This window comes from Bombus pyrosoma, linkage group LG18 (assembly GCF_014825855.1).
Source record: "Bombus pyrosoma isolate SC7728 linkage group LG18, ASM1482585v1, whole genome shotgun sequence".
Classification (NCBI taxonomy): domain Eukaryota; kingdom Metazoa; phylum Arthropoda; class Insecta; order Hymenoptera; family Apidae; genus Bombus; species Bombus pyrosoma.
Genome location: NC_057787.1, coordinates 498,321 through 513,096, shown reverse-complemented (window position 1 = coordinate 513,096; position 14,776 = coordinate 498,321). Strand labels below are relative to the sequence as shown.

General features: G+C 37.1%; 2 protein-coding genes and 1 long non-coding RNA gene across 3 annotated transcripts; 1 reads left to right on the top strand and 2 right to left on the bottom strand.

Annotated features, from left to right (window-relative positions):
• Positions 1-845: 845 nt before the first annotated feature.
• On the bottom strand, positions 846-3,788 carry LOC122577188. The gene is made up of 6 exons (XR_006320119.1): positions 3,647-3,788; positions 3,269-3,450; positions 2,588-2,673; positions 2,021-2,526; positions 1,508-1,930; positions 846-970 (listed from the first exon to the last, which is right to left on the bottom strand). It is a non-coding gene; the product is annotated as an uncharacterized LOC122577188 (long non-coding RNA).
• Positions 3,789-10,720: 6,932 nt separating this feature from the next.
• LOC122577197 (NADH dehydrogenase [ubiquinone] 1 beta subcomplex subunit 2, mitochondrial-like) lies at positions 10,721-11,722 on the top strand. Its single transcript, XM_043748344.1, has 3 exons — positions 10,721-10,898; positions 11,170-11,290; positions 11,492-11,722. Exons 1-3 carry the CDS (start codon positions 10,804-10,806, stop codon positions 11,558-11,560), a joined length of 285 nt encoding a protein of 94 aa, XP_043604279.1. The 5' UTR covers positions 10,721-10,803; the 3' UTR covers positions 11,561-11,722.
• A 104-nt stretch (positions 11,723-11,826) lies between these two features.
• On the bottom strand, positions 11,827-14,591 carry LOC122577193 (retinal dehydrogenase 1). Its single transcript, XM_043748338.1, has 10 exons — positions 14,193-14,591; positions 13,888-13,992; positions 13,683-13,784; positions 13,427-13,592; positions 13,053-13,357; positions 12,878-12,980; positions 12,500-12,798; positions 12,219-12,427; positions 12,054-12,128; positions 11,827-11,975 (listed from the first exon to the last, which is right to left on the bottom strand). The coding sequence occupies exons 1-10, from the start codon at positions 14,226-14,228 to the stop codon at positions 11,906-11,908; spliced, it is 1,470 nt and encodes a 489-aa protein (XP_043604273.1). The 5' UTR covers positions 14,229-14,591; the 3' UTR covers positions 11,827-11,905.
• Between the last annotated feature and the right edge of the window lie 185 nt (positions 14,592-14,776).

Genomic DNA, 14,776 nt, shown 5'->3' with positions numbered 1-14,776 from the left:
CGATCACTGTAAATTTAAAAATCTCGTGATTCTCGAGAATTTGGTGCTTTTCTGTATGCCGATGTGGTCCTCTAAATGGACGTCGTTGCCCGTTCAGCATCAGAAAAGAAGAAAAGAGAGAAAGAAAAAGAACATCGTCCTTAGCCAAGACCGCGAGGTAGAACCATAAATAATTTCTCTCGTATCGAAAATCATATTTCACCGGTTTCCATGGTAGAAGCTGCGTCGCCATTTTCTCGAAAACTGGCTCCAGCTCCGGTTCTCCATATCGTCCGCGGTTAAAATGGAATGGACTGGTATCGGCGAGTGCTTTGAAAATTTAATCCCTTCTACGGTCCTGAAAACGCCCATAGTGGCGGCTGGTTGGAGAACTCCGGTGCACCGCGGTTGGTATCTGTCCGGAGGAGATACGAAACGCCCATGGTGTTTCATGGTGAGCGGCGTAAGGCCAAGATCCTAAATCACATTTGACTTTGGTAATAGGATTGCTTGGAAAGCCTAAACCCTCGAGGAATGAAATCCGTCTGATAGTAAATCTACCTCTTCCTAAATCCCCACCCTCGCCCATCACGCTTTTTCTTCTGCGGATTGAGCGCGGTTCAACGTTTCACCCGCGCGTTCCACGAGCCTGGAATGTCGGTGTTTCACGGCGAACACCGTCGCGTCCCTATTACCTCCAGAGATGAAAGACATTTTTCGGCTGCCTAAACTCCTCGCTTAGTTCTCCCGTTACATTTTTCCTAAATATTTAGAATAAACACGCAGCTAAGGATTTCGAACGTAAAATACCTGGTCCGGTCTTGCCGTATAATTTTCATCCTTCGTTAAAGCTCGTCGTCTAATTCTTCCGCTTCTTGAGTCTCTCGCACTCTTCGGGATAATTAATAATTAGAATCAGGGGTGCAAAGTCGAGAGATTTGAATCTGTGCCGTTATCTTGTTCTGCGTATCGTCTTCGCCGTCTTGGATCACTGAATGCAGGAAATAAAATGTTTTCGGTTGAAAAGACACAAAGAGAACAGCGAGATCTTTGAGTCGGAGGATCCTTTTTTTTTCCAACTCGTAAAATCCTTCTATACCGGCAGGAAGTGAAAACAGGATGGAATGTAGGCCAGCAGGTCAGTTTTTTCTCGACGAAACAACAAACGATACACCGAGCAAGATGTTTCCCGGGTGAAGTAAAATCGGAGAACGGCGAGAAGAGATCGTTGGAGGGAAAAGCCGGGGAAAATCCAGAGCAAACGAGAAAACTAACGCGATCCAGCGTGAAAGAAAACCTTTCCGTCACACTGAAACCCTTCCTAAGATAATACACAACAAGATAAGCTAATACACGCCTCGTCATATATTTAGAACATCCGTCTTTTCCCTCGCCAATCTCGCGACATTCGAATCTGGCAATCGTTTTCAATGCGGAGCAATTGAATTTACGCGATATCTTCTCCGTACGACGAAGAGAATAAGATGCGACATAAAATGTGAGTTGACAAAAAGTATGCTTGACTTACCCGCGACAAGGTGACATGGACGAAGAAAATGCAAAGAAGACGTTCACCTCGTGTGTCAGGCATATTCGTTCGCGAGACCTATAACGTCTCGTTTCACGTGTTAATAAATAGCCGGGTTATTACCGGCAAGCTAATTCCTCAGTCACTCTCTTCATTTAACGAAGCCAATTATGAGAGGCATAAATGTAAGCACTTAATAGTTGTATACACAAGCGCCACGCGCGTGCAAAATCCCGCTGTTAGACGAGAGAAGCGTCGTTCTGATTCGCTTCTGTCACGACGTTTCATTTCGATATCTATGTAAGCTATGAGACAACTTTCGCTGTTACACGTGTTCGTTGGTAGGCTGAGAACTGGGCTGAAAACTAAATTCAAATATCGTTGTATCGCTGTTTTGTATCTTGACTCGAGAACCTTCCAGTCCTTAAATAAATTAAGAAAGTTCATAGAGAAATTTCGTAGGGTATATCTTGTAAAATGTTTGTATAAGTTTGTAAAAATTCGTAAACTTACGAAAAGGCGCGACTCGGATTCTTGACGATCGAAGCGACGGGGAAGAAGATCGACGCCATAGCAAGCGGAACGTCACGGCGAAATTAAAGTGATCGAATACTGTTTGCGTATCATTCATTCGGCGCTCCGAAGCGAGACTGAACCATCGTGAGCGGTTCACAGTTAAACAAGTGCTCCGCTTAATTGCCATCACGATACTTTTATTGTACGTTAATTCCGTGATTGTCGTTACGAAATCAATTTGCCACGATACTTGAGGCCTCGTAAAGTTATTTAACGTGTATTATAAAAACAGCGTGCTTGCGTGGTCCCCCTATTGCGACGCGGCAGTTTTCTTCGTCGATTCCCGACACGGCCATGAGGCATCGTAAAATTCCACACGTATCGACTTGTTTCGTTGTTCTCTTCCGCGGTTTCAGCTGTATTTCACTGGATTTACGGGCTCGCGTAATTCCGACAACCACCGCGACACGTTCTCGTCACAGAGCAAACTTCGTCTCTCGGAGCTGCGATATTTACAAGGAGAGAAATTACTTGTTCCTCGATTCGAAGCATCGAAAAACATACCTCGGTCGAAGAGACTGTTGCGATACGGAGGTAGCTTCGTCGTCGACTAGCTCGAGTAAACCGATGAAAATCAAGTCGGGATCGAACTGAAAGAAATCGCTGTTTGTAACACGCTTTCGACTCGTAGTCGAGTAACATTCGTATAAATAGACTTTTACGCTTTCGAATACGAGACCTGTATCTTCCTTTCTCCTCTAGTAAATAGATAGTTATAATTTAAATATCGGCGTTGCTTTGCCTCGTTACTGTTACGAACCTTGATTCGTTAAAACGCTCCGAAGATTATAAATCTTAGTGCCGTGACTGTAAAATTCATGACGGACGATACGGAAACAGAAAGGAGAGATAATAGGTAAGTAACGTATGAAAGGAAAAAGGTTAGCAAGAAAGTACCTCGATAATTCACCGCGAGCAACTAGCGTATACTCGAGACGAAGCGTCCGTTGCTTGAGACATCACTGCACCCAACACGAAGCAGCGTCGATTTGCCTTTTTTCAAAGGTTACGCGACGGAACTGTGAGACGCAATGCAGTTACACGTATTGCCCGCGAGGAACTGATCATTTGCAACGGCTTCGAATCGTTCGTGGTCCGAGGGCCGTCGCCGGTTATTTGTTCGACGAATTAACACGGCTCGCAAACAAATACGCGGTGCAGCTTTAAAAGCTCCGTCGTTCGTACCTTTCGGTCAACCTTCGCTGCTAGCCTTGTTGCCTTTTTTCCATACGCGCCGTCTCCAAGTAGAAACGACGCTCGTGAAATTCGTCGAACGAGGAAAAGCAAACATTACGACTACTCCGTGACTTGGAATGCGCGACGTTGCGTGGAACATCGATACCTCGTACTATGCGATATCTTCTAACCTGTATGTGTCGAAAAAACGACTATTTTTATTTGCGATCTAACGTGGATCAATTGGTTACGTCTAATATCATTACTTCTATCGGCATTAAAACTCTATGAATAAATAATAAAAAGAAAATGTGCGTATATCTTTGTTGATTCAAAATTTTGCAGATAATATAATTTACAGGATAAAAATAAATATGTCTGACTTACGTCTATCGATTCTCGATCGTTTGAAATCGTTGTAAATACGTGTACGCAATCTATCCAAGGAGACGAGACAGTAAACGTTCGATAAAATTTGATTGCTGTGGCTGCAATCGAGTTTTGTTTACGTTTACTGCCTCGTCTCCTTGGGCACACTACACGTATCTTCGAAGGATTCTAAAGTATTCTATAACAGGTTACTATTGCCTTTTCTAAACGATGGTAACGTAGGTAGCACGCGTCCTACGTGCCTGCCCTCTCACAACGATTCTGCCAAACTTCTTTTCAGCGGAGCGAACAGTCGATAATATAGATTTCTAATACCTTTCGCAAACTACATATGTATCCTCTACATTGTGATACGTATTTTCACAAATAGGGCAAATAAAATGAAATATATAGAGTGCATATTTGTGCTACATGAATTAAAATATAACCAATGAAGATTTCATCTAATTTGAAATATCCTTACACATTATACACTATGTAACTCTGTACATTGTTACATATCAGATAGACATATCTAACATATCTGATCATATAAGGGACTTTTTATTACGTTGATTTATGCCAAAACGTGTTATAACTTTTAATAGTATCCAGAAACGAAACATTTCTGCCTGTTTGAGTTATCAGGTATAAACGGAATCGAGTTGAATTTTAAAAAATAAATTACAATTTTAGGCCAGAGAGGTTTCTCGACAACAAAGTTACATCGAGTATTGAGCTCTTAGAACGCGCTGTATGGACTCCTCCAAAAAAAAAAAGCCGTAATGTTCTCTAAGGGTTGCCGGTTATTACCATTCATAAAATGTTACGAACCGAAAATATCGAGTCCACTCGAATATGTTGGTACGCGCAAGCTTTCTCACTTCTTCTCAGGTCGACCAGAGAACACGCAGTTTTCTTAACTCTGTCTTCGTCGCAATTATTTACATACATTGCAATTTAGATAGAAGATACGCTCTTCGATCCATCGTTCGAGAGAGACGTTTAAAGATCGAAGGATCGCCGGTGTTTCTCGTTTCCTGAAAAGATAAAATTCGTGAAATTGATCTTACTGGACAAATACGAACGGCGATCGAGCTAGTAAAACCGATAGCGCGAAATTTGAAAAATTCAATAAAATGCCGCGATACAAATAAAACATTTGCTCATTTGCAAGATATTCTTATTCTTTTGACGACGCAACCGTGTTCCGTGCGAAGGCCTTGCACGAATAATACGAGGAGAATTTATAAATAACGATAACAGCCCCTCGACAAAGAAAATGCGAGAAACCGCGATCACCATGTAAACTAATCTCCATTGGTGTTACGTTTACGATCTTCTTGCGGGTTTTGTCGAATGCGCCGGGATCCCGCTAGATTTATGAAGCGATGATTGATGACCGGCTGGACAACCATATTCTTAGACGAGTGAAAGTAATTGCTTTGGCAACATCTCTAGACTTGATTACCATAGTCGCGAGCCGTTAAAGTGCGAAAAAAAAAAAAAAAAAAGAAAAATACAACGACAAGAGTTGCCGCACGCGCTTTAAATCTGCAACGAATATATCTGTACACGGTTATACAGATACTAGGGAAAAATTAGTATTATTCTATCCTTGAAATATAGCTTGTTTTCGTAAAATAATTTCGTGTATCTTCGCGTTATCTTAAATTTATTCAGAAGACGAAGAAAGAAAAATACACGAAGCTAATGAATAAAAATAAGCAATAGAAGTCACGTGCCCTAATAAAACGTTTTGCACACGAGACATTGGAAGACAGTTATCGTAGAGAAAATACAATCGTGAAATACCGTAGCTTATAAGCTTGCTTCGAGAACGTCCACCTGCGATCCCAATGGACGAACAGTACGATGAAACGCGCGATTGATGTTTCGAAAGAAAGGTGAATGTTGCTGTTATCGGTCCTCCGGATGGATCGGTCGAACCAACCGACGATTCAGCAGCTGTTACCACATCGGTAGCGTACAGAGGCGACGGTTGCCACCCTGACGCTTTTAGGGGAGACATATTGGCGGACGTTACTGCTCCAGAAGAAACGTGTTCTGCGATCGTTTCCAAGGAAACAGAAGATATTAGCGTGTAAAGAAGAAGACCGTTATAAACTACACGCTCCCGTCCAACATCTTCTGCTTGATCCTCGCGAAGTCCTTGCCCTCGCATTTTTCTCGATTTTCGTTCTAACTGTACGTTACACAGAGGATACAGCGTGTCATTTGGACGAGTACCAGTTGGTTAATCGGTTAACACAAGTTGACCGAGTTCGACGTGTATACTTGTCGAGCGTAACGAATTTTTGTATCAAACATTTTTTATCTCGTTGATAACGGTCGCCTGTTGCAGCGTATACGCTATAATTATTTATCGTTCTTGTCAGCCATAATTCAACTTTGAAAACCTACGCGTTTTTCCTTTCTATCTTTTTAACTTTCCTTTGTCACGTCAACATAAAAATTGACTCGGTTTTTAGTAACTTGATCCTAATGCAATATCTACTTCACGTTTCGATCATCTCAATCAGGTAGAACGTCTTTTAATGAGAATTCTTTTAATAAAAACTCCATACGAGTTGTCTAATCTTCTTTACAATTAGAAGAATTATAAATTTCTTCGACGTTTGTCGGATATTCTTAGACGCCTCAACTGCGTTCAGTTCCAGCTGCAGCTCTTCTTTCAATCGGAAGTTCTCAGAGTAACCGTCATATAGGTGCAATAAAAACATAACTCCGACGGTCCATTCATCTAAATCCTTTGGTGGAAGGAATTCCACGTCGCGATACTCTACCTGTACCTCAAACAGTGCATCTTCGTATTATATTTTAAAATTTTAGCTACGGCTTCGTCTCAGCCCCGTTTTATTATCCTTTTTATCTTTTTTTCAGGGTTCGTTTTCGTCTTCGATTCTCCTCGGTACCAGTTTGCTTCGATTCTGCGGTTGAGTTGGACGCATGTTGTGTAACGTTTGCTACGCCCAAAACACCAAATGTACTCACAATTCTTTTCTTTTTTTTCTTTTTTTTTTTAGTATTTATCGTGCGTGATTAGTGAAATCTTATTCGCGACAATCTCTTTCGATTTAAACGGTGAAAAGTAAAGTTCTTCCGCTGGTCGGGAAAATAAATAAATCGGCAAAAGTTTGTTGGAGCAACCAAGTGAGGAACAATTGCATACGTTCTACAACACAAGGTCAACGTTTAAAACGTTCTTAAAACATAAGTTAAACATCGATCGCGAGTAGGCTTCCGTTTTTACGCCTTTTCGAGCGAGTTAAACAATTTTTATATCGCCTTAACCGGAATAGGAAACGCAACGCGACGAGATGCTTTGCCTCTTACTTTTAATTACATTTATCTGAAAATTCCTTGGAGAACAAGTCTGCTAAGTAGATACATCGCCATTTCCAAGGAGCCTGGAATTTATCGAATTTTTCATAGGGCTTTTCCATCTCTCACGCCCCTGGACCAACATGGCTGCTCGTGTATCCATGGTAACACCCTTTAGCTTTTGATATAATCCTCGTGAAACGCTCACACTGGGAATAGAAGGGGCGGTACGAAAAGAGGGTGAAACTATCGCGAAGGGTGTGCTCGGGATAACGTGGCCGACTGACGTAACGCAAAATGCTTTCTTCTCAGCGTCGACCATTAAAAGGCCGATCGCGTGTATTTATTAATTTATTTGCAATTCAACGAGATGAGTAATCGAAGAAATGATGTTGAAATTAATAGACACGCCGTGTCTAATACCATATGGAAATGAAAGGTAAGATCACAAGTGTGAAAATTCGTCGGAAAAGGAGATATTGTCACGCAGATAGGTACAGCGGGGTAGACGTGCGTTATTAAATTAATTTTTTAAGTTTTCGGACGAAAGGGGAGTTTATTTATGCGTATAGATTACTCGGTATGTCTACGACCTACGAGATTCCTGCTGGTGACGCTTGACGCGGTATCTTTCTTCTCAGAAAAGTTACGATTATTCATATGCATATAGGCCACCGTGTATATAATTTGAAGCAAAGTTGGATAATTTAGTACTTCTCGTACTGATCTATGATCTCTTAAATTATCCTTTGTAATGGATTTCGCGTTGAATGGTTCTCTACAGCAGGAACACCTATCGATTCATTTAATCATTTTCTAACAACGTTCTCCAAACAAGCAAAAGGTAGCTACATATAATAAGCGTCGGAACGAGTACGATTAAAGTCTATCCATACTTTTCCCTCGCTAAACAGACTATCCGACAAATGGGTGGCCAGAACGAACATCGTTTCCTCCGCATGGAGTGCGACGGATAACGGAAGAACATTTCGCGCAGCCAGGAATTTGCAATTGAACCGAGTTTATTGGTCGATAAAGGAAAAACAGCAAACGGTGCGTTTTTCAAATGATAAAAGCTGCCGGGTGGCTAGATAAAAATCCTCCAAGTGGTATCGTAAAACGTACCGCGAGCCCCTCGACGGATCATCAATAAATTCCGGTCTCTCGAGAACGCCTGTAAACACCAGTCTACCATTGCGATAGTAAAATTATAAATCGACAATCAGGATGCGGTATCACGTGATGCATGCACGAGCGCGTAATAATTCGACTTCGATCTCGATATAAGATTTTATTCCACAAGAATGAAGAACGTTTGATTCGCGTTTACAAGAGGACTCTATCTCTGTGGTCGCGTTGTATTTAGAAATTTATCTTATCCGTCTCATTTATCGGTTTCTTAACGAATACCCTTTTACGATCATATCTTTAGCTCAACTTTCCCAGTGTATCGCTACTGTTTATATTTCATATTTAATATTTCACTTAATGTTTATATTTAACGTTTAACCGCTACGCATTATCTACTGCTTTGCGCGAGTAAAGTAAATTTACACGTACGCATCTGTAAATCATAATAGACGTATGTATATGTCGATTATAATTCAAAAACACGATCGCCCTCACGAATATGTCGCATTAATCCGCCATGAGAGGGAGAAATATTTAGTTTATACCGGTGGAAAATGAAAAGTATAGGTAACCCGTTAGGTTCTCGCAAATCACCATTTTTTTTTTTTTTTTATTGTAATATAATCATAATTCATTTAAAAAAATACGCACCTAGACATATTTTATACACGATCGCTGTAACGAATCCAGGTATAGTACTTGGGAGATCACGTTTTGTCGAGGAAAGATATTGGTCGGAAGCCACTATAAAACTTTTATTAGGGCGCACGTTGGGGAGAAGTTACGATAGGAGGACCAATGACGCGTATTCCTTCAGGGGTTGCTACCGTGAACCAGATGGTTAATCGCAAATCGTAAACCCTGCGATAGACCAATGAGAGTCAGCTTGCTCGCGACTCAACTGCGAGACTACCCTCGCTTTTTGAAGCCAGCTCGTTTCACCCGTAATGGCGAGTATCTCGCAGCTGATATGTTTGAACGACTTTCATCAGTTGTTAAGTAGCCTTAAATTAATCTCGTAAAAAAAAAAATAGTTACGAAGAAAGACAGTCGAAGCCAGGTTCGTTACACAGGAGAATGAAAAATTTAATTTTGCCGGATAAAGTTATTCGGAATGGTTTGAAAACCAAAAACGGGTAACATAATTCCAATTTATCTTCATGTATTGTTGTTGGTAATCTCGCGCGATATTCGTTAAATCTTTACTTAATGGCTTAAATGGTTCAAGTTTCTACTTATCTGTATCTAAGGATCTAAATATGATAAGGAAATGGATAGTGTATGAGATATTAGTCTTGATCCGTTGATCTTACAATGGTTCCTGAAACAAATTAAAACTACAGAAAAATGAATGACGTTGTATGAAGTGCAATTCGATTGTCAGTAAGGGAGGCTCAAATATTACTTTGCAACCTCCTCCCCTATTTTCTTTGATTATTTTCTTTAAATCAAATTAAATTCAATTCAATTCTATGCACGAGCCTTTATCTTGCGTACTTGACATGTAAGTACTAAACAACCTGATGACTTCCTACAAGTTGATAGATCTGTAACATATTTATTTATAGGATTAGTACATGAAAAAAAAAGGAAATGGGAGGAAGAAATATTACACACAAAGAAAATATCACTTTATCAAGACCTTGAGTTATCAAGAATTCGATTTTGATTAATTTGAAATACCAAGATGAAAAAAGAACAGATTACAAAAAGCTTGTAATAACTAGGTTTATTCTATTTTTAAGGTAAGTCTACAACAACGAGCATTCGCTGTTATCGACTTTAGAAATACGAACTGAATTCTTATTTATGTCTTTCAAATACATTAACAGTGTCCAAAATATCATACTATTAAAAAAAAGTAGAATCTTACTACAGTATCCGGATTGCAAAATATTCGACAAAAATAACATTTCCTACGACCGCTGTAGGATCGCTGAAGCCAAAAATGAGCGTCGTTTTTCATGTATGGAAATATGGTGTAAAAAGTTTCGGTCAACCTATCGTTGTGTGACGTCCTCGCGAATTTTGACGAGACCTTTTCCAAATTTGATAATCTTAACTTACTGTATGGTTTACACTCTACATGGATTTGAATCGTGAGTATTGGATTAGATTTGGGTTATTTTTTAATTTCCGGTCACTGTGAGGCGGTCGGTTACGCAGATTCCTAAAGTTAAGACCTTGTTTATAAGAGCGAATTTTAAAAATCGTTCATTTCTGCGAGAAATCTTCCCAAAATACGTTCGAAAAGAGAAACTCAGACCTAAAATTTTGCAGTCTGGAGGTTATAGTAAGTCTAAAATATTTTAGCAAATTAAAATCTTTTAACCAGCTAACAGCGTTCGACGTGTATCAGTCCGAAACTTCATTTCGGTACGGTTAACGTGTATACTCGTCATTGCTTGATTTTATCTGCGCACCCCGTAAAGGATTTTTGAAACTCAACTCCGCAGTTAACTGATTAATTACAAAATTAATACGTTTTTATGCAAAAAGTATAAAAATACCGTTTTTTGCAATTTTGCAAAGAAGTAATTTATATGTGTAGGTGAGTATACATATATACATATGTATGTGGTAGAAATATTATTTAATCTTACATGGTTGTATCAGTTAGTTTCTTAGCATCCCCAGTAGAGATGCTCTTACCGTGAACGGGAATCAAGATCATTGATTGAAATTATAGCAGTTAAAAAATGTTGTTGTCGCGTGGTCCATCAATTTTGAGAAACATATATGAATTAAATGGAAGAAAACAGACTGCAGTGAATTTAGAACAGATTCGTAAATGGTAAATATATTATATAACCTCTATTTGAAACGAGGTTAGATTTGTGCACTTTTGTATTTACCGTAAAATTTTTAATATTTATAATATATTCAGAAATATAGAAATTATTCACACACACACGCATATAATAATATGTTATACTTATAATATGTTATATTCATATGTAATAAATATACTGTATAATGTATCCTACCTCAAGCACATCTAAGAACTCATTGTGAATTCATTGTCTCAAAGAAGTAATTGATTTAAATTATTAAAATATTATTAGTTGGACCTATCGTACAGTGATTGAACCTAAAAGACGATGGAAAATAATGGCTGAATGCATCGGTGGAGTAGTATGGTGGTGGGTCTTTTGGAACGCATGGCATGATTATGAGCATATTCTAGTAAGTAATATTATTTATCGTTAGCATACCTTATTTGAAAAGCTATTTTACAATAATTAGTACTTTTTATAATACAAGATACTTAAATGAATAAGTTTCTGTATTTAATATATTTTATTGCATTTTATACTATATAATGCACACACACCACATATTTTGTACTTTATGTTAAATATTCAATTTATATTCTTGTATATTTAGGGTCACTTCCCTGAAATACGTCCAATAGATTGGACTGACGAAGAATTGGGGATTCCACCGGATGATTAAATAGTCAAACAGATTTTTTCTCTACAAAAAATATTGAAACTTTGACGTATATGTGTCAATGATTTTGATGTATTTAAATATTAGATTACTACCATGTTAGAACTCGTATATAATAATATATTAAATATATTATTTATGTTTTTAATAAAGGTATCATTTGAATCGTGTGGTTAAAAGTTTAATTCTTTATTCGCTCACTCAGCTTTAATCAGCTCACTGATAATTCCCATATATGTTCACATACATTTCTAAATGAATTTTAAAAATAGGTTGTGCAATAATTTTATTAAAATATAGATTTATATAAACTTCGACGATACGTAATAAAATATATACATAATATTTTTAATTACGTGTTGGCACTTTAATAGATACTGTCTTAGTCTCAAGATACTCTTTTAAGCCATCTGCACCACTAAAATATAAAGGTAACAATGTATATTTTGTTTCAAAGTCTTTTGATTAAATATAAACAAAATATTGACAAACTTACAGCTCACGACCTATTCCCGACTGTTTGAATCCTCCAAACGGAGTTTGAGGCGTGATAGCATCATAACAATTTACCCTATTCAATAATAGTTTTTTTTAAGTAAAGTTCCATTAAGCTCTGTCAAACATATATATAACGAATACAAAATTTCTATGAAATTTTTACCAAACACTTCCAGCTTGTACTGCTTGTGCAAACACCAAAGCTTTATCAATATCTTTACTAAGAACACCAGCAGCAAGGCCATAATTTGTATTGTTTGCACGTTCGATAACTTCGTCCATCGTTTCAAATTTTAAAATAGATTGAACAGGTCCAAATATTTCTTCTTTTGCAATTCTCATATTGTCAGTCACGTTTGAAAAAACGGTAGGCTTAAATTAAAATTAAGATGGTCACACAAAACAAACAAATGATATAAAAAACATTCACTTAAAAAATTATACCTTAATAAAATAACCAACATTGCCGTGACGTTCTCCACCAACTTCTAATACAGCTCCTTCTTCCTTTCCTGATTTAATTAAACCTAAAACTTTATCAAACATTTCTTGATCAATTTGCGGTCCCTGTTGAGTTTCAGGATCAAAAGGACCACCGACTTTTGTCTTTAACGCTAATTGTTTAGCGTAAGCAACAAATTGATCATAAATTTTAGTATGTACGAAGGTACGCGAACCGGCACAACAGTTTTGTCCATGATTCGCAAATATTGCATTATAAGCAATTTCAGCTGCTTTCTCGACTAGAAGTTAATGTACATACTTATTAATTCTCTTATACTGTTATATGTTAATAATTTATTAAGTGTTTCATCAACATACTGTCAACATCATCAAAAATAACCAATGCACTTTTGCCACCTAGTTCAAGAGAAACACGTTTAAGATTACTCTTAGCAGAGGCTGCCATTATCAGACGACCAACCTATAAATCATATACCAAATGTTAATATAGCTTTGTGAATTAGTATAAAAATTAACGATATATACAAGATACCTCTGTAGACCCAGTGAATGCAACTTTTTGAATTCCTGAATGTTCGGCAATAGCTGCACCAGCCGTTGGACCATAACCAGTAATAACGTTTATAACGCCAGGTGGAAATCCAGCCTCTTTAGCAAGTGCTGCAGCATAAAGGGCACTTAAAGGAGTTTGTTCAGCTGGCTTCAAAACAATAGTACATCCAGTAGCCAATGCTGGGCCCCATTTCCATGCCAACATAAGAAAAGGATAATTCCAAGGGATAATTTGACCTACTACACCAACTGGTTCCTTGCGTGTAAGTGAAACAAAATTTCCATCTAAATAACAAATATTGTACATGAGCATTTATGAAACACCGCTCATTTACTTACAAATGTTAAACATACCTGTTGGAATAGTGTCTCCAAGAATCTTATCACACCATCCAGCATAATAACGAATTGTATCAATGCTGGCTTCTATATCGAAAACTGCATTTGAATATGTTTTTCCATTATCCAAGACTTCAAGAGTGGCGATATACTCCAAATCTCTTGTAATAAGATCTGCAAACTATATACATCCAAATATTATAATTAAATATAAAAATTTTAACATAAAGATCATTAAAAATATTATTCAATTATAAAACAAATAATATACTTTGTTCATAAGTTTTCCACGAACAGATGGATCCATATTTCGCCAATCTGATCCTCTGCTAAATGCTTGACTTGCAGCTGCAACTGCCTTATCTACATCTGCCTATATTAAGGAAAGTAAATATTTAAATATTTAAGATAATCTAATATTTGATATAAAAAATTTTCCATAATATAGTGAAGATTACAAAATTAAAGTATAATACCTTATCACCTTCAGAGATCTCTGCAATAACAGTACCATCAGCTGGATTTATAGTAGGAAATTTTTTACGACTCACTGAATCCACAAATTCATTATTTATAAATAACTGAAAATATGTGATATTAATGTCAATATAAGTTTTATTATTATTGTTCTTATTACTATTCTAGTGTCAACATCTATGATTATTTGTCAGAATATAAGATATAGACTACGTATGTATAATTCTTATAAGATATGATTAAAGGTTACGTGTTCCTTCTTATAAAAATTAATTTTTATATCTCCTACAGTTAAACAATTTACCTGAGTATATTTAATATCCGGCATTTTACGACTCATTTCTGCAGATGTATCTCGTCAGACGTATTCAGCATTGGTCGCCCTACTATGAATAAATAATTCAACATATCTCGAACAGAGCATTAAATACTGCTTCTTGTTTTTATCAAATGTTATCTTGAGAATGAACCTCTTAACTTTATTCGAAGTCAATTAACTGCATACATATGTATTCAAAGATACAAAATACTTATCATAAACGAAAACAATATTTTACAATAGACATGATTTATTGTTACATATTTTTGTTAAAACGTTTATCTATTGTCTTTTATGTAGTAAATATTTATATTACTACATATATTATTTATATTGTGGTTTTTGAAACAAGAATTAATTAAACCGCATAGCTATTTGAGATAAGGTTACGTCTGCTCATACTTTCCTCAGAAGATCTCGAATAAATATGTACACACGCATATTTATATATGTATCTATATATATATTGATGTTCAAACGCACGCGATTACATTTCAATAATAAATATTTTTTGGTAATCTACAAGGTATAAAACTACATAATCTCATTGTTTAAATTGATAAATCAAT

Coding starts and splice junctions, on each gene's coding strand:
- LOC122577197 (XM_043748344.1), top strand. CDS start 10,804: ATGTTGTTGTCGCGTGGTCCATCAATTTTGAGAAACATATATGAATTA. Junction 10,899..11,169: donor TTAGAACAGATTCGTAAATG/GTAAATATATTA, acceptor AAATATTATTAG/TTGGACCTATCGTACAGTGA. Junction 11,291..11,491: donor ATGATTATGAGCATATTCTA/GTAAGTAATATT, acceptor TTGTATATTTAG/GGTCACTTCCCTGAAATACG.
- LOC122577193 (XM_043748338.1), bottom strand. CDS start 14,228: ATGAGTCGTAAAATGCCGGATATTAAATATACTCAG. Junction 12,799..12,877: donor TATTTTTGATGATGTTGACA/GTATGTTGATGA, acceptor ATTAACTTCTAG/TCGAGAAAGCAGCTGAAATT. Junction 11,976..12,053: donor TCGGGAATAGGTCGTGAGCT/GTAAGTTTGTCA, acceptor TTTATATTTTAG/TGGTGCAGATGGCTTAAAAG.